The sequence below is a fragment of the Rhinolophus sinicus genome, chromosome 2, assembly GCF_057876585.1.
Source record: "Rhinolophus sinicus isolate RSI-liver-muscle chromosome 2, RSI-T2T, whole genome shotgun sequence".
Lineage (NCBI taxonomy): Eukaryota > Metazoa > Chordata > Mammalia > Chiroptera > Rhinolophidae > Rhinolophus > Rhinolophus sinicus.
In genome coordinates this window covers 119,399,232-119,419,949 of record NC_142502.1, presented here as the reverse complement: position 1 = coordinate 119,419,949, position 20,718 = coordinate 119,399,232, and the positions used below count along the sequence as shown (strand labels likewise).

General features: G+C 35.1%; 1 protein-coding gene across 1 annotated transcript in view; it reads left to right on the top strand.

Annotated features, from left to right (window-relative positions):
• Positions 1–20,718, top strand: part of MRPS9 (mitochondrial ribosomal protein S9) — a 57,319-nt gene that overhangs the window by 11,332 nt on the left and 25,269 nt on the right. The window contains exons 3-4 of the mRNA XM_019751696.3: positions 14,555–14,617; positions 14,706–14,736. Of these exons, the coding sequence (XP_019607255.1) occupies positions 14,555–14,617; positions 14,706–14,736 (94 nt within the window). The remainder of the gene's footprint in view (positions 1–14,554; positions 14,618–14,705; positions 14,737–20,718) is intronic.

The window sequence follows — 20,718 nt, the reverse complement described above, 5'->3', positions numbered from 1 at the left end:
TGATGACATAACAAATCACAAAGTCAACCATAAAACAGTCTTATTTTACCTATACATTTGTTCTGGGAATGATAGATGCAAATGCACATTTCTGTTTATTTTTTAACATTGTTCAATGAGACATTACTTATTACTAGTAAAATTTTTAGTATGACCTCAAGCTAACAAAGTTTTAGATGTCAATTAAGATTAATAAGAATCATAGATTTTATCCTATATTAAACTTATACTTTAAAGGATGAAGGTTATTTGTTTGATTGTTTATTTTTCACATTAATTGATTTGGGTATTACACCAATTTATATTCCTGGAATAAATCCCACTTTGTCAGTGTGGATAATCTTTTTTTTTAATGTGTTTCCAGATTTGGTTTGCTAGCATTTTGTTGAGGAGTTTTGCTTCTAATTGATTTGTAGTTTTCTTGTTATTGTCTGATTTTGACATCGGGGTAGTGTGGGCTTCATAGGATGAGTCTGGAAGTGTTCTCTTCTGTTTTTTGAAGAGTTTGTGAAGAATTGGTATTAATTCTTTAAATGTTTGGTTGAATTCATTATTGAAACCATCTGGACCTGGGACTTTTTGGGGGGAGACACTTTTTTTTTTTTAATCACTGTTTGTTTTTAAAATTAGTCTTCCCCTCCTTGTAACCTGTGTGTCGATCCCGCAATCCAGCTGAGTTTACCACTAAGGCATTTTTGAGCATTTCTTTACTACCATTTTGGATGTACATTGGGCATATTTAGCTGACGGAGAGAAAAAGAATCAGTTAACAGTTTTGTAATTCTGTCTGAAGGGATAAACATTTTCACAACATAAGATTAAAAATGAATTATGTTGCTTGGAGTGGTTCATTATTTGGATGTTTAATTAGAATATTAGTTTGGGATGTTAAAATTATTTTCACGAGAATTTAATTTCTACAGAGTAGACATTATATATACTTTTATTCAATTACCTAGTTAAAAGTCTAGGCTCACTGTACAATTTTCACATAGGTAAATTAGGTGCCCTGTATTTAGACTAAGCCATTTATTTATGTATTAGAAACTGGTTTTTCTATACTGCTTATTAACCAATTGCTAAAATAATGATAACCAAAACCATCTATGAAATGCATTTAAGCAAGCCTTTTTAAGATTTAAATGATCTGTTTTCATATATTAATATCTGTGTGCTTTTTTTCTGTTAAGGTGTTTGCAACAGACACACATTGGTGTCTCCATCTAGAGTATCCTTTTTATATTATTTAGAGAAATCTTAAAGGATCCTATCATTCAAAGCAGGTAGAAACAGTATGTTTAGTTCTGGTTTTTAAAATATAAAATTGTTTTCCAGAGAAGATACATTTAACATCACTATGTAAATATAAGAAGTACAGCTTTTCTGTACTTTTAAAACTGCTTGTGTGTATATATCCAGTGAAAGTAAGTTGATGTTATTTTGTGTCATTGTGCTAATAGAATATAATAAAAATCTCCCTTGGATTTAGCCAATAAAGTAATGAAATCATGAATTTATGTGAAAAAAACATCCAATTGCTTCTTTAAAACATGTGGAATCTTTTAAAATGAAGCTGAATTTCTTGTATTATGAGGAATATAGATGCAGAACATGTAGAACTTTGTTAAATGGCTGTTAAAAAAAATGATAAATTCTTTACAATTGAAGTGATGTTGTAGGAAGATGCAGAACCCAGGAAAAGGAGATTTGTTGCAGTGTCACTAACTAGTATTGTAATGTTTAGCAAGTCAACAGCACTCTGTCACTTGATTTTCTCATCTCTAAGCTGCTTGCCTACCTAAGAGTGTAACTAAGGAGCATGAGATTAATGCAATGTGTTATTGTTCTCATTACTATTAATTGTAATAAATAAAATCTACCATAACTTGAATTACTTACTTGAATTATATAATTTGAATTACTTACTTCTAATTGCCTTTGTCTCACAAATGTTCCATACCATCTGAGACTGAATGTTGGGAGAATAATCTGAAATACTGTTGAGCACATTGATTTATCACTGAGTGACTTAAACTGGGGGTTGCATTATATAGTAGGTTCGTGTTTTGTCTCACCTCACTCACTATCTAAAAGCCTGCATGGGAGTAAGTGTTAGCCATTTTCCTTGACACCAGTGACGTCATTCTGCTGTGCTCTACTTCCCTGCAAGTGATTGATGTGCTGCACTAGTCTCACATACTGTATCAATGAACTCTTTCGGCATTTTATTAAATTTAGTGCACTCCCTTTGGCATCTGAATAGGTATAAAAGCAAAGAGGACAGTGGCAACCAACAGTTACCAAGACATTAACATTATATACCCATTATGATTCCTGTTTTCATTTATGTTTTTGAAACTTATTTTAGTAAGAGTCAGCTGTGTGTGTAACCTGAAAGAGAGACAGTATAGCTGAGGAACCTTGTTTAGCATTTCCATTTCTAAAGACAAAAATAAATACTTTGATATCCAAAATCAGGGAAATATTTTAAGGTTCCAGGTAATCTTTGGAAGAGCATTGTGATTACTGTTATATATTTAGAAGTTATAATGCTTTTTATAATGTGTTTGGCTTTTAACATATAAATTAAGCTAGGTACAGTAATTTTTCTGTTAATGTGATCAGGAAATTAGATACACCACTAAAAGGGAATTTTCCAGATAAGGGAAACCTATTTTTAATTGTTATTTGTAATGAAAATACCACCACTTACTAAAAACCTCTTATACGTGTGCAAGGTGCTGTCGGGAGCCTGGTATACATTAGCTCATGTAATGTTTATAAAAACCTGTGGGGTAGTACATATTAATTGTTGAAGAAACCAAGGCTGTATGTACACAGTGATTCTGTATCCAAAGTCTGTTTTTTTCTATGCTTTTAAAGATTACTTTGTTTTGGTTCCATTTTCTACAATAAGTGGTGGTTTCCCCAACCTTGTAGAGTATAGCGAGTATAATTCACCTTTATACTGCCTCAGGATTTTCATTTCCGTGTGGTTGTTAAACTGTGATACGCTGACTGGGGCACAGGTGCATGTTTGTCCCTGTCCTGAATGTCCTGGCTGTGCTTTGTTTTGCATCCCACCATGTCCTTTCCTCTCAAGATGGCTGGGTCTGTGCGTCTGCCTCTAGCTGCTCTCGCCTGCCTTCCAACCTTCTGGCATAACTAAACTTGTTAGGCATGTGAATTAAAACTAAGAGCAATTGGACTCAGCATAAGGACCTTTGTGCCCTTCCTGCTAAGCAAAATCATGAATTTATTATGTCAGCTGTGTCTGCTCTTCATAGGCCTTTTCTTGTTGATTTCTAGGTTTACCACTTTATTCCAGAAAGTTGCATTTGAATAGAAATACGGCCTCTGGCCTCCCTGAGTGCAGCATGTATAACTTATATGTGAAAAATATACTTAGCTAATTTTATATGCTAGTGTTTCCTTAATTTAATATGGCTTTTAAAAGGAGTTCAGAAGTGGGTTGGTAAAATAAAAAGAAACATCACATAATTTTATGAATAAAAGTAATTCTGCTTGTCACTGTTGATATTTACTTTAAAGTTACATTATTCAGAAGATTTTTAATGATTATTAAGGTTGTATATCTGCTAAAAAATTTTTTGCAAAATTACTTTGCTGTATTTAATACTCAATCTTGGTATTAAATTAATTTAAAATATTATTTTTAGTTGGTAAAATACCAAATTAACAAAAAAATTAGTCATGGACAGATACAGATTTTTCTCCGTTTCAAAAAATTTAATTTTGCCTAATTTTTAAAAGTATATCAAAAAGAAAGAAACCACCTATTCTTTCCCACTGAATCGCTATGTGCTACCAATAACCTTCAGAAGATCTAATATAAGGAAAAATAGGTCCCTTCTAACTATCAGAAGTGTATAGGGTATGATCAAAAAATATGGTGAATGTTTAAATTTTAAAAATGATTACAGTGAAAGACATATTGCTATTAATCCCCCTCAAAATACTCCCCCTCCCTTTGAACACACTTATCCCATCGTTCTTGCCACTTTCTGAAGCAGTTCTGGAAGTCCTCGTTCATGAGTGTCTTTAGTTGTGCTGTCGTGGCTGCCTCAACATCCTGAATCATTTTGACTTGGGGGAAGAGCCAGAAGTCGCACGGTGCCAGATCTGGTGAATAAGGTGGATAAGGACACACTGCAATGTTTTTATTTGACAGAAATTGCTGTACCAGAAGCGATGTGTGACAGGGAGCGTTGTCATGATGGAGGATGAAGTAAAGACACTCATGAAAGAGGACTGCCAGAACTGCTTCGGAAAATGACAAGAATGATGGGCTAAGTGTGTTCGAAGCAAGGGGGAGTATTCTGAAGGGGATTAATGGCAATGTGTCTTTTACTGTAATAAATTCTTTTTATTTAAATATTCACCATATTGTTTGATCACACCTTGCATGTGGTGTCTTGCTGAAAGGACTTAAAATGCATGCTAAATATTTTGAAAATAGGTCTTAATGCAGTGGTTCTCAACTCCTGTTCCATAAACATTTCACAGGTGACTGCCAAATGTTGATCAGTGAATAAGTATTTTGGGCTATGACAGTATATGTTACTGTGAGGAGGAATCCGTCAAATGAACACTGAGCTGAGTCTGTTTTGTAGTAATTCAGCATAAAGCAGTTATGCTTTGGTCAAAAGAAGATTCTATGTGTGGAAACTATAAAGAAATACGCCCCATAGCAGGGCAGAAACAATTGTCCTCAAATAGTGACCCAAGGCTAAATGCAAGACTGGCCTTGTGAACAGTGCCCATGGAATTTTACAGACATTGTAAAACATTGTTATATTCCAGTGGATGTTGGGTTACAATTATTGCTAATCTGTTTATTATCATAGTCTTTTAATCCTTTCACATGTACCATCAAAAATTATTTTTCTTGAAATGATGCTGTAAACACACAAAGTTGAGAACCACTGATACTTGCATTTTACTTTTTGAAGTAAGCAGTATCAATTATACATTTTTTAAGTTGGAGAAATTTCAGTTATATTAAATATTATGAATACAGAATTACACTTGCATTTACTAATGTCTCTGGGAATTAAAAGTTAACTTCGACATTACTATAGAATTTCAGGAAAAAAGCCAGCAAATTGATATATAACACTGCTGAAGTCTACCAATTACTTTTTAATTGGTATTATAGACCTCATTCTGAAACGAGAATGTTTTATTCTCCTAAGTGTGAATATGCCGTATGAAGTTTCTCTAATTGATTTGCTGTGCCCATTCCATTTGATGTATCATTTTTCACAATATTTCATAATTTGTGCTCACTTCTAATGAACAGAGTCGTTAGGACAGGCATGTCTAAGTACAACTGACAGCTAACATTAGGTGCCAGATGCAGTTTATAAAGCTATGTAGAAATGTAGAGAACAGTTTAAATAAATTAGCACCTGTACATTAGTCTCACTTGCTGGTAATTTATAAGCGAATCAGTAGAGATGACATTTAGGTAAGTCATTGATCAAGTTAACAGCTGCAAACCCACTGCCCAGCTGGGATAGCTAATTAATTGAGATTGCATTCCTGACCCACTGCTTCTCCTGGGTTGTCTGCAATGCTTTCACACTTTGACATAAACCAAAGGATATTGTTAAATACTTTGCCTTCATTTCAGGGAACCCTTCAATTACCAATATTCTAGGTAAAATCTAAAAAAGGAAGAAACGTGTGCAAATGAGAATTACCTTACTCCATGACTTATTTAGATTAATTTCAAAAAATTTACATTCTTTGTTTTTGTCGGTACTTTTTTTGTTTTGAATTCCGATAAACATGCTGTTGCCTAATGAATTTCTAAAGGATTCTATCAATACTTACCATTAAATGTATACAGATGCTTTTGGACTTAATGGTAAGGCTACATCTTGATAAACTCATTGTTAAGTTGGAAATACCGTAAGTCACAAATACACACACTCACATATACACACACACACACACACACACACACACACACAAAAGACATTAAATACACCTAACCTACCAAAACTCATAGCTTAGCCGCCCCACCATAAACATGCTCAGAGCACCTCCGTTAGCCCACAGCTGGGCAGAATCATCCAACACAGTGAACACACCGGCGTGTGTCAGTTGTTCACCCTCGTGATCGCATGGCTCGCTGAGAGCTTCCGGCACTGCCACAGCCCAGCATGAGGAGAGTATTGTACTGTACATCGCTAAACCAGGAAGAGAGCAAAATTCAAAATTTGAGGTATGATTTCCTGCTGGATTCATATTGCTTTTACACCACTGTAACATCGAAAAATCATTAAGTTGAACCACTATAAATTGGGGACCATTTGTATTCCATCTTTTTTTTTTCCCAGAAGAAGTAGGGGTTTTTGTCTTTTTTATTTTTGTGACAACCAACCATTGAACCAAAGCCATATTTATAACAATTTTTCACATGTGAGATTAGTTTAAAATACCTAAGAACTTGGCCAAATTGAATTCCATACAAATCAAGAATTGAATATAGGAATTATTAAGGTAAAACTTATTATGGGAAAACGCCCTTTGTTTTCCTGTGGCTAGATTTTCTTCTGAGTGAATTTAAAATTGAAAGATTAAGACATCAACATCAACAGCCTTAAATCAGAATAAGGCCATGATTTTGTATTTGATTCAGGTATAAGTTCTTAGATGTTGTGATGTGTGAGTAACTCTGTTAGCTATAGGCACATCCAAAGGCTGGTTCCTAGGCTGAGAAAAGGTCTCTTGAAATACAACGAAGCCTAAAACAAATAAATATATTAGACTAGTAATACTGTTTTCAAGCTTCTCAAAAAAATAATTGAGTCCCAATGGGCACACATGTTTTTGTTTTTATGGAGGGATTCGTTTTCTTAGTCTCAATAATATATTTTCATGTTGATTGCTTAGAAGTGAAAAAGTACTTATTGTAGATGAGTATGAAATTTGTTAATTCTGTCATGGTCGATAAACTTGGTCCAAATGGGCCAAACCCCAATTCAGATGTGAGATGCCAGTTTCCCTCTAATTTTAAGGCACTCGAGGGCCTATGCCATTTCCTGCTGTTGCTTTTTGTCTAGTACCCGGTCGGTGCCACACACACGCACAGGGTGTCACAGGACACAACAGATGACAGGTAGGTTGGCATTAGCAGAGTCAGGTAGCTCCCTCACCACCATATTCCCGTGGCTTTCTGGTTGACTTAATTTCGCCATCATAATATTTCAATTTTCTGTTGTTTTTTATCATGCTGATATAGATATTTGTGAATAACATATCAGAAAATGGCTTTAAAAAAAGCATTTTAACACTTTCTTTGCCTTTCTGTTTCTCATTTTCTTGTCTGGTTGTACTTCTGAACCTTTCCTAACCAAATCTTGACCTTAATTTAAAATTTTATGTGAAATCGTCCAACTGTCCCAACCATTTGTCTTATGTATTCTTTATTATCATCATCTTGTTTGAGATGCCCTCCTTAGCTGTATGCTGAGTTGGGAAATTGTATTTTTAGTTGCAGTATAGTTTGGGAAACCCCAAGGCCTCAAGAAGTCAGCTCATGGAAAACTGGATCTTCCATGAATTGGATCTTCCATGAACTGTTTCCAGAGGCTGTCGAGTGGAAGGAGTGAGGGTGAAGTTGTCTTCCATCTGCAAGGAGAACTTGGGGAAGTCTCTCGAGCCTGTAGCTTTTGAGAAACTGCTTGAGGAAGCCAAAGGGGCAGTGGGGATAAGGGTATAGATGGAGAGTTAAATTTGTATTTCAAAGGGCTTGAACAAATGCCTTTCTACTAAAATAAATGTCAAGTCACACCACCCTAATAGACCAACTTCGGGGCGTAGGGTGTACCTGCCACTGGGCTAATTTCTCTAGACATGACCAAGGGAAAATGAGAAGATTTGATGACAGGGCATGAGAGAAAGAATTGGTAGAAAACAACAAAAGTTTGGATGTGGTACTAGGATACTTAAGTGGGGAAATCCTAAAGTCAATTCATAGTTGGAAATTGGCACCAGAGAAATAGATTTAGTCTCTCTGTATATAAATTTGCTTGAAATGAAGAGGATCAAAGATGGCACTCTTGAGGGAACCAACATTTAAGGTAGGGGCAGAGATGTGTTTAGAATAGACCAAGCAGGGATTTGCAGAGGCTGGAGGGGGACCTGACCACAAGAGAGGGGAAGACAGCCACCTCAGATGGAAGAGACCTGAAAACAGTCACGAGATCTGAAAAGAAGCCTTGGTGATTCCTGTCCAAGCAATTGTAGAATTGGAGTTACGATGAGGCCAGATTTAAATCTGCAGGAGAGAATGAGGTATTTCAGGAAGTGAGTCAGTGCTTGTAAGGGATGTGAATGGGAATTGAGGGTTGTTTAGTGGCCTGGACCCCAGGAGTCTTGTTTAGATGGCTCGTTCACTTGAGCACTGGGGTGGCTCACAAATATGGCAGCAATTGGTATGTAGAAGGAAAACACCGAGCACATCAGCCCTTTGTGATTGCTTCAAGTAACATGGAAATTGAAGGCAGTTAAAGGATGGGAGAGAATGGATTAGCTGGATGGTATGGGTCCTGAAGCTGACCTCTCTGCTGTTTGACCAAGGTGGCAGAGCAGTAGAAAAGCATGGAAAGTGCTCTAATATGGTGGAAATAGAGAAGGGAGATAACGGAGTCCTGGTGTCACAGGCAAGGTTGCCTTTGATCTGGGTCTCAAAAGACAAACAGAAATGTGTTAAATGGAGAAAGAGAGAAAACAGTATGTAACAGTACTTGTTGAGAAAGGAAGAAGTGACTGTTAAGAAAAGCCAGAGGAAAAGTATCACTGAAAAAGATGACTGACCACCCACCTTTTGACATAAATAGTTCAGTCACACGTTCTGTGTGTATTATTTTATTATGTCTCATTATTTCATGTATAATCTTACAACAGCCCCCCTATTGGAGATTATGTGTGCATCTGTGCCCACTGCTAGGAGTCAGGAGTCGTATCTTACCCATCTTTCCAAACTAGCAGAGTTCCAGGAACTGAGGTGGGATGAATATTTGATGAATAAAATTTATCAGGGTAAATAAAGGGTCAGTTTCTCTTCCTTTGGGCGCATTTGGGTTTTTCATGTAATTTTTACCACTAAATTGCTGAAGGTCCTTGATGTTAGTGAAGAATACATTTGTTTTCTGAAAGGACTAGATTGGTTCCCTGTAAGAGGCAAGGGAGAGCACATTGCCAAACTAAATCTCAGAAGGTTCTGCTGCTTCCATCTGTGAAATAGAGCCAATGAATGCATGACTGTTTTGTCCGTCCTCAAAGGATGTGGGGAAGTGCTTCACATAGGCCAGACGTTTTTGCGTAGCTAACTTTCACCAAGTGCCTGCTGTGCTCCATGCTTTTATGAATACCTCATTTAATCCTCACCACAAATGGATGAAGTTGATGTCTTTACAAATCAGAATCACTGGAAATGGTAGTACTTGAGAAATATTTTTATGATTATGAGCTACAGTAAGCTTTATGTTATTTACACATTCATCCTATTTTCATGTTTACCACCCCCTTTCTTCAGAATTCAGAAATGCAGTGAAAGTAAGGGTTGATAACATGTAATGCTCTACTCAAAACATAGCTATAGGCTGTTCAACTTCACATTCAAACTAATCTTGTTAGAAATTTGTGCTGTTTATTTCAAAGGGATATTCACCGACGTGAGCTTTAACTGGGAGTTAAGCAGACACAGAAAGCAACAAAATTATTTATTTCATAAAATCAAGGTAGTTCTTTGTTTGCTTCAGAATCTGTAAGAAGTCTGTTTAGAATGCCCATCGGAGATAAATGGAAGTCAGGTCACATTAGTGCCAGTCTACGCATGCTCAACAGACGACAGATAGCATGCTGGGAATGTGTCTTTTCTATTTTGTATATTTTATTTGGTTGAAAAACAACTGGTTTGTCTTATTTACTCTTCCCTCCTTTTTTCCATTTTCATTGTTTTTACCGAATTTGCGATTTTGCTTTTTATCTGAAATGGTATCTTTTGCTCTGTGAATCTTCTCCACAGTACTTGGTATAAAACCTAATATAGTTTGGTACAAATACATATAATATAGTTGGTACAATATACCATAGTGTATTGTATATACTATAGTAGTAATTAGTAATATAGTATATAGTATAGTATAATATAGTTGGTATAGTATAGTAGAGTTGATTATTATTGCAACCTAATATAGTGAGGAATTATAAATTAGTAAATATGTATTAATTTACTTTTAGCTGAGAGTTTTTTTTAAAAGGCAAAGCCACTTTTCCTGATCCTTTCAGATGAATTTCAGAATACTTCCAGCAAACTTTTTGATAGATCGTTTTCATTTTTTCTTTGAAACACAGGTCGCCTTTAATACCTAGACATCCTTGGCAATTGATGGTTTATTTTCAGGTTCTACCAATTAACTGTATTGTGGCTTTTCTAAGCCTTCATTTTCATTGGAAATCCACTTGTGTGGCGGAACTCTTCCCAGTTTCATTTCCCTCTAGGACTCTATTCAGTCAGCACCTAAGGTAGTAGTCATTTTCCTATTTGAAAACGATGCTTGTGGTGGCTTGAAACTGACTTAAAAGTCAGTTGGATTTTCCTCTTTGTACTTATGGTGACCTCACTCTAAGCTGAAGAGTTGAACATAGTCTTCCACGCCGTCTAATACTCTCACTTAGGTCTGGGAGTCAGCAGCCATTTTCCTAAGACATCTGAGCAGCTTTGGGGTGGCTGTGTGTGACTGAAAACAGGCCTGCTGTCCAGATGACCCACACATACTGTGGCTCCTGACAGCCCTGCTGAGACAGGTTGGCTTTGGGAAGTCCTTACATACTTTTAAAATTTGTAACATTTTTCCACCAACTTTTTATTTTAAAAAGTTCAAAAATTCAGAACATTTGAATATTCAATGAATACACACGTGAATGTCTGTACACCCTTCACATAAGTTTGCCAGTTGTTAACATTTTGCCACATTTCCTTTATCTCTCTGTATATATAAAAAAAATTTTGAGCGAGCCGTTCAAAATGTAGATGTAACACTTAACCCTTAAGTACATCATCCATTTATTTAACCCCTGAATACATACATCCTTTATCCCACTGTTTCCCACAATACCACTGTTACATCTAATGCAGTTATAATTCTGTAATGTCATAGTCTATATGTAAATTTCCCCAGTTTCCCCCAAAACGAACTTATAGCTAGCTAGTTGTTTTGTAGAATCCAGGCCACTTGTTGTGGAGAGTTGTCCCCGGAGTTCTGGCTTTCTATTTGCTGCCTTATGATCAGATTTAGAATGTATAAATGACCCTACTTACATGATATTGGAGCCTTCTCATTGCCTCACACCAAGAGATGCATGGTCAGTGTGTCCACTGTTGTCTGTCTGACCCCTTGGTTAAGGCAGTGGCCACTAGGCCTCCTTATTGTAAAAGTTGCTTTGCTGCCTCTGTACCTAGTAATCTGTAGGGTGATTTTGAGTCCATGTGAATATTCTATTCCCCAATAACCTTTTAGCTACTGACTTTGGCATCCACTGATGATCCTTACCTGAAATGAATGATTACCTGGGAAGTTGTAAAACACTGATTTTCTACTCCTGTCGTTCCTTCCACTTTTATTAACTTTTATTAAGGTATGATTTTATAAAGTGGCTTTCTTTTCTTCAGTGTGTGTGTGTGTGTGTGCGCGCGCATACACATGCACACTGGTAAACATACACATACCCATACATACTGAGTGTGTTATCAGACATTGTCGTTCTTTTTGATGTTCAAATTGTCCCAAGTTCGGCCAAGTGTGGGAGCCCCTTGAAGCTGGCCTCTGTGCTTTTGAGCACTTCCTTGTTTTCTAGCACAGGAAGTGACCTCAGCCTCATTTTGCACTCTCCTTGCCTTACACCTAATCAGCCTTTTCTCCAAGATACTCTGTTTCTTAAACTAGGAAATTGTATTTAGAAACCCCTTTGGATGCAAGGGGCCACCCAGTGCTCCTGGAATTCTATTGCTTCTGTGCTCTTTCAGGAGACAGAGCTGAAAAAAAATATTTTAAAAATATTACAGGAATAATATAGGAAATAATGTTTTTTGAGGATCATGAGTTTATGTTGATTTGTCTGATTCAAACTTAGCATTACTTAACATTCCATTTCTTTTATATTTATATTCTACAATAAAATTTTGGTCATTATAAAATTAATATATTTATTTATTTCCTTTATGCTACAACATGCACATATTTCAGAATTATAATATTAGTATTCCTACTGACAATAAGCCTACCAAGTAAAGTTGAAGATTTATTTGCAATTGTTTTTGTCGTTAGAAATTAGGTTTATTTGTTTCTGTTTGCAATAAGTATTAGAGTTTCTTTTGAAACTTTTAGTTTTTAACGTATAAAACATTTACATGCTTCAAAGTTCAAGGGTATGAAAAGTATAATCAGAGGAGTCTTACCCTCATCCTGCTCCCACCCCATCCTTTAATAGATAAATATTTCTATTATTTTTCACTTTATTCTTACTGTGTTTATATTTGGAAAAAAAACAAAAGCTATGTATGTTTTTCTCCTATTCCAACAAATATTTTCTTATTTCTGTTTCTCTTACACCAGTGGTCTCATTCTAAGTACATTTCTTTTGCATCTTGCTTTTCTCAGTATATACATTTTTTTTTTTTTTATGGCTATAGAGTACGTGAGCACGTAGATGTACCACCATTTATCCAAATGAATTCTTGTACATGGGAATTTGGTTGTTTCTAATATTTTGTTCTCACAAATCAATGAATAACCTGTGCTTATGTTGTTTTGTATTTGTATGTGAGGGGTATATCTTCGGGGTAAATTCGTAGAAGTGAGATTGCTTGGAGAAATGTATATGTAGTTTGTTAGGTAATGCCAATCTTCCAACCTTAGAGGTGGTATCGTTTGACACTCCCAACAGCAAGGCATCAGAGTGTCTCTAATCTGGCTACCAGTGTGCTGTCAAGTTTTTAAATTTTTGCTGGTCCTATTAGATGAAAAGTGTTATCTTGGTGGTTTTAATTATACTTTCCTTATTATGAATATATTTGAGCCATATTTTTCATTTTTTTACTGTAGCTTAATTGGTCAATCTTTTTTTTTTTGCTTCTGAATTTTGAGTCATAATTAAGACTTTCCCACAACTACATTATAAAGGAATTCACCCACATCTTCTGTATGAGGGTTTTTTGTTTTTGTTTTTGTTTTCTATGTTTAGCTCTCTGACTTATTAGTTTATTCTGGTGTATGGTGTGAGGTTTGGATCCAGTTTTATCTTTTTCCAAATGGCAATCAGTAATCTCACATCACTTATTAAAAAGTGCCCCTTTTGTCCTTCAGAGAAGGAAGGGAGAGGTATCCCTAGTTTTAGAAAGAAAAAGTTCAGAAAACGAACACTCTGATTTTTAAGGGTTTTTTTGTTTTGTTTTGTTTTTAGTTCAATTTCATTGGCAAAAGGCTGAATGAGAATGAAGCTTGACCCAGAGACACAACTGGACTCCCTCATATAATTGAATTTATATCCCCAAATTATAGGCCCCCTATTTTCAGGAGCAGAATGGGATCCAGCACATCTGCTGTTTGGACGAGCAGGTCAGGCCCATCCTGAGAGCAGACTCTCCAGAAGGGGATTGCCTTGCTTACATGAGCTGCCAAGTTCACTTAGAGTTCAGATAGGCTGCTGAATCCAAGGCCACAGGCGTTTCACCTGACCATGGTCAACAAAAATGAAAGTGCATTCTGTGTGTGTGTGTGTGTGTGTGTGTGTGTGAGAAAAGGGGTGTTGGAGAAGACACACTAGTGGCTAAAGCATTTCTGAAGTTGGTGGCAGTACTGCACCCTAGCAAGTAAAGAATACTTGGAAATGTGTAAGGGTGAGATTCGTCACAAGCACTGGGATATCGCTGGCACAGTTTCTTAGAAAAGGGCCAGGAATATTAAATGACCTGCAGTGTCAGGGAAAGTTGCCTGCAATGGAGCTGTCACAGAGTGCCAAGAGCATCCCCATTGAGAAACAGACATTAAAGAGAACTTGTTTCCCCACCTGTTAGTTACCTAGTGGTCCTATTGGACATGGTATTGCAGTGCTTGTTTTCAAGGCACCCTTATTTTACTTAAAAATGGCCCCAAAGTACAAGAGTAGGGATACTGGCAATTCGGATACCCCAAAAGAAGCTTTGATAAAAGTATAGGGAGAAAAAACACGTGTATGTATATAGTTTGGTACTATCTGTGGTTTTAGGCATCCTCTAGGGGTCTTGGAACTATCCCCCTTGGCTGGGGGGAGTGGGGACTCCTGTAGTTACATATTTTTTTCTTTTGGGGGATGTGTATGTGGTAATTTATTCATTCATTTAAAATATTTTCAAATAAGATAATGTATATGAAACTCTTAGTTTGATGTCTGGCACATACTAAGCACTCAATAACTAAGTCATAACATTAACTGTTTCTTATAACAATTGTTAATTAACCTTTCTGTGTATTTTCAGAGAGCTATTGCTTACCTTTTCCCCAGTGGTTTGTTTGAGAAGCGAGCCAGGCCCATAATGAAGGTAATTATCTTAATTAATATTTTTAAAAATTTTACTTAGGTTTATATGATACAGTAATTATCTAATGCACTTTTCATTTATTTTACAGCATCCTGAAGAGATTTTTCCAAAACAAAGAGGTAAGTAAATGTGATCAAGAATGAAATAAACAGTTCTTTTATTCTACAGTGTTCTGTATTTTTTATTGGCAGTCACTCACGTGTTACGGAGATCATATCTGTGTCAGGTCATGGTAGTCCTGAAGTAGGTCAAAAATATTTTATAACTAATAATGAATCACCAGAGTTAATGGATTTGTTTTTTATTAAATAATATTAAAATTAGATCCGGTTAGAGTTTAAATCCTATACTAATGTCAACTAATTTATTTGTATCCCAGTATATCTTTTTTAGGAAGAGTTTGGTACAGATCTGCTGGAGACTAATTCAACTTTTTTCATATGAAAATTTTAAATTTTTCTTCATTTTGGAAGCATATTATCACTGAATATAGATTTTTCTCCCCCTTTTTGATCTTTCATTACTGATGTGATTCCTTTGTCTCTTGTTTTACATCATTTCTGATGAGCAGTTAACCATCATTCTTGTCTGCCCCCCTGTTTTCTCTGGGTTCCTTTAAGATTTTCTCTTTCTTTTAAACCTGTAAAATGAAATCTTGGAGAAAACATCCAACAAGCTTTAAGGAAATAATATATTTACTATTTTTTAATGTAAATTGAAACCTCTTATTCGTTATGGACCAGTGGTAGTTGTCAGTTAATTTAAAAAGTATTCAGCAAGAAACCATTTCTTAAAAACACTCAAAATATAAATCTATATTTATTCATCAGTCTTTTGCTATCATCCTGCCACTGATGCATCATCAAAGTTTTGTAGTTTTGATTTTCTTACGATGGAACAAAAACTTCCTAAGAAGTCTGCATGCAGAATATTTCTGTATTATTCCTACAGATTTTTCCCCTTACCACACTGAAGTTTAACAAATTTGTTGTTTTAATAACTTGCCTGTGAGTCTAAACTATTCAACTCAGTTGTCATAGAAGCAACAACTGTCTTTTCTGTTTTCACTCATATTATGTTTTTGTAATGTTTGGTTGATGTAATCACAGAAATAAATACAGTAGTGATAAACAGGTTTAGGAATAAACACAACTGACTCTTGGTAAGCATGTAACTCAGCAGCAGAAATGTGTGGCTAGATTAGAGAATAGCCTGGTAGCCACAAATGCTCAGTGTGCAGGCAGCAATAGTCCATATGTTTGAGTCGATTAAACATAGATCGGTAAGAGAGCATGTATTTCTACAAAAATTTATTTGTTTTGCATTGATGTTTTTGCTAAATGTTGCTTGTGTTCAAAGCTAGGCATTCTGCCGTTCTACTGCTCTAGTCACTCTTTGAAATAACTTACGTTGAATCTTGTTATGAATATTTTTAGTCTTTTTGTACATATGTTCTATCTCATATTTCCTCGATTCTTAGACGTGGTTGATTATAAACTATAACATAATTTAATTAATAGCTTTTGGGGAAATAAGTGAAGATTATATTAAAACTGCACATCAATTTTAAATGTGCAGCTCAGTTTTATAGAAATAAAACTGTATGCACAAGGCACAGTAACTTACACTTACTGGCTTTTCTGTAAATGTAATAACTGTTTTTTTTTAAAGTGGCACCTCTATTTCTCAGTGTCTCAGGCTCCTCATTTATGTCTCTTCCTCACTTTGTCCTATATATCTCTAATAGTTGCAACTCTTTTTATATATCTCTTCCTCTGAGACTGTTTCTCTGTGTCATACCAGCTTCTCAGCATTAGAAGTTAATTATTACTGTCAGCTGTACTGTAACAACTGGACTTCTGTACATCCCTGCAAAATGCCCATGTGTTATGTTAGAAATATGTCAGTGTTGGTAAGATTTCCTTACTTTGCAGTTAACTATATTTAACCATATGTAAACAGTAGTTCTTCAGAATCAGCAACATATTTTTTACCACCTACCTATCCACCTACCAATTTTGCTGTACTTTGTAAATATAGGAAAAACTGATTTTTTATGTTAAAAAATGTTAGTGAATTTTAGATTTGAATAGATTATGACACTTGTAACTATCGCTTCCCTTGTTAAAAGATGAGTGCTTCCAGATTGAGTTAACATAAAAATCCTGCTTTACTATTTAAAGTAAGTGATGAAAATATTGGGAAAAACTAAGATTATATAGATGGCAGAAGCAATGAGTAGTACCTAATACTAGACAAAATGGAATTCAAGATCAGGGAATCATTCAATGAGACAACAATGCTAGTTTATATTGATAAAAGCTAGTGTGCAGTAAGTGGATCTGAGGACCATGAACCTTTTTTGTACCAAGGATTTAGCGTTGAAATGTTTAAAGCAAAAGCTGTTAACTAAGGCTCTAAAGAATTTGAATAACACAGCATGATTTTATAGCTACAGATACAAGTGCAAAGAATGCATTTGCTATGAGGATGCCAATGGACTATTAATAGAATTATGATGTAATAGGTAATAGAGAAAACCTAACAATTTCCAAAAAGTAGGTATAATATAGATTAGATTTTTCTGACTTAAAATCAATGGAACCGTAAAACTTCTGGGTTAAAAAGGAAATCAAAATTGAGATTACAAACTGTGTAGAAATATATGACAATGAAAACATTTCCTATCAAGCCGTATGGGATATGGACAGTGTGTTATCAGAGGCAAATATAATTATTAGGCATTAAGAAAAATTAGAAATAACTGAACTAGGTATTTAGTTCAAGAAGGCAGAAAAAAGAACTAAATTGACAAAATGAAGAAATTTAAAAGAAGTGGTTGGATAAATAAAACCAACTAGTTCTTTGAAAAAGCCAATGAAATTGTTTAACTTCTGGCAAGCCTGGTCAAGGAAAAAAAGAGGGAAAACATAAGACAATATTAATAATTTTATTTGGAAATTTTTTATTAAAGTATAGTTGGTAAATAATACTATATTAGTTTCAGGTGTACAATATAGTGAGTCAACATTTATATACCTTACAATGTGATCACAACACCCTAATTCTGGTAACCATCTGTCACCATGCAAAGTAATCACAATATTATTGACTGTTTTCCCCTTCACCTTTTTCACCTGTCCCTTCACTCCCCTCCTCTCTGGCAGCCATCAGTTTGTTCTTTGTTCCTATGAGTCAGTTTTTGTTTTGTTTGTTCGTTAGTTCTGATTAAAAAAAAAAAAAATTCCACGTATAACTGAAATCATGCAGTACTTGTCTTTCTCTGACATTTCATCTAGCATAATACCTTCTAGGTCCATCCATATTGCAAATGGCAGGTTTGTGTTCTTTTTATTGCCATGGTGTATATGTATTACATCTTCTTTATCCATTTACCTATCAATGGACACCTAGGTTGCTTTCATATCTTGGCTATTGTAAATAATGCTGCATCATTTCAAATTAGTGTTTTCATTTTCTACGGCTAAATACCCAGAGTTTTGCAGGGTCTAATGGGAGATCTATTTTTAGTTTTTTCAAGAATCTCCATACAGTTTTCCATAGTGGCTGCACCCATTTGCAGTACCACCAACAGTGTATAGGAGTTCCCTTTCTCCACATCCTCGCCAGCACTTGTTATTTGTCAACTTTTTGATAATAGCCATTCTGACAAGTGTGAGGTGGTATCATTGTGGCTTTGATTTGTGATGTTGAACGTGTTTTCATGTCTGTTGGCCATCTGTATATCTTCTTTGAAGAAATGTCTCTTCATAGTCTCTCCCCATTTTTTTGATCAGATTGTTTATTTTTTTGTTATTGAGTTGTATGAGTTCTTTATATATTTTGTATATCAACCCTTTATTGGATGTATCATTGGCAAATATCTTCTCCCACTTAGTAGGTTGTCTTTTCATTTCATTGATGGTTTCCTTCACTGTGCAGAAGCTTTTTAGTTTGAAGAATTCCCATTTGTTTATTTTTGCTTTTATTCCCTTGCCCAAGGAGACATACTCAAAAAGATATTACTAAGACTGATGTCAAATAATTTACTACCTATAAGTTTTATGATTTCAGGTCTTACATTTAAGTCTTTAATACATTTTGAGTTTATTTTTGTGCGTGGTGTAAGAGAGTGGTCCAGGTTATTTTTTTTACATGATTTGTCCAGTTTTCCCAACACGACTTGCTGGATACACTGTCATTTCTCCATTTTATATTCTTGCCTCCTTGTTATACATTAGTTGACCATATAAACAAGGGTTTATTTCTGGGCTCTCTATTCTGTTCCATTGGTCTATGTGTCCATTTTTGTGCCGGTACCATACTGTTTTGATTATTTATAGCTTTGTAGAATAGTTTGAAATCAGGGACTTTGATACCTCCGACATTGTTCTTCCTTCTCAAGATTGTGTTGGCTAATCATGGTCTTTTGTGATCCCATATCAATTTTAGGATTATTGTTCTACTTCTAAGAAGAATGCCATAGATATTTTGATAGGGATTGCATTGATTCTGTAGTTTGCTTTGGGTAGTATAGACATTTTAATGATAATAATCCTTTTGATGCAGGAGCACGGTATGTCCTTATATTTACTTGTGTCTTAATTTCTTGTTCAATGTCTTATAGTTTGCAGAGCACAGATCTTTCACCTCCATTCTTTCTGATGCAATTATAAATGGGATTGTTTTCTTAATTTCTCCTACTGATCATTTGTTGTTAGTGTATAGAAACATGACGGATTCCTATATGTATATTAATTTTGTATCCTGCTCTACTTTACTGAATTCATTTATTTGTTCTAATAGTTTTGTTTTGTTTTTTTGCTTTTTTTTGGTGGAATCTTTAGGGTTCTCTATATATAGTATCATATCATCTGCAAATAGTGACAGTTTTACTTTCTTTCCAATTTGGATGCCGTTTATTTCTTTTTCTTGTCTGATTGCTGTGGCTAAGACTTCCAATACTATATTGAATAATAGTGATGAGAATAGGCATCTTTATCTTCTTACTGATCTTAGAGGAAAAGCTTTCAGCTTTTCACCATTGAGCATGATGTTAGCTGTGGGCTTGTCATATATGGTCTTTATCATTTAGAGGTTAAGTTCCTTCTATATCGTGCACTTTGTTGCGAGTTTTTATCATAAATGAATGTTGAATTTTTTCAGATGCTTTTTCTGCGTCTGTTGGATAATCATATGATTTTTCTCCTTAGATTTGTTGATGTGATAGATCACAATAATTGTTTTGTGGATTTTGAGCCATACTTGCATTCATGATATAAATCACACTGAATTGTGGTATATAATCCTTTTAATATATTGTTGAATTTGGTTTACTATATTTTGTTGAGAATTTTTACATCTGTGCTGATCAGGGATATTGGCCTGTAATTCTGGGTTTTTTGGTAGTGTCTTTGTCTGGTTTTGGTAATAGTGTAATGCTGGCCTTGGAGAATGAGTTTGAAAGCGTCCTTCTTCATTTTTTTGGGAATAGTTTGAGAAAGAGAGGTATTAATTCTTTAAATGTTTGGTAGACCACCTGTGAAGCTGTCTGGTCTTGGGCTTTTGTTGGTTGGCAGTTTTTGACTACTACTTCAATTCTATTGCTAATAATCAGTCTGTTCAGACTGTTTGTTTCTTCCTGGTTTTGTCTGGGAAGGTTGTAATTTATTTTAGAAATTTATCCATTTCTTCTAAATTGTGCAATTTGTTGGTATATAATTGTTCTTCATATTTTTTAATAATCTTTTATATTTCTGAGGGGTCAGTTGTAATCTCCTCTTTCATTTCTGGTTTTATTTGGGCTCTCTTTTATTCTTGATAAATATTGCTAGAGGTTTGTCAATTTTTTTTTGTCCTTTCAAGAAACTGGCTCTTAGTTTCACTGTTCTTTTCTGTCGTTTTTTAGCCTCTATTTCATTTATTGCCGCTTTGATCTTTATTATTTCCTTCCTTCTACTTACTTTTGTATTCGGTATCTGGTGAGAGCCTGCTTGCTGGTTCATAGACAACAGTGTCTGCCCCTGTGTCCTCTCATGGTGGAAGGGACCAGGGATCTCTCGGGGGTTCCTTTTATGAGGGCACTAATTCTATTCATGAGG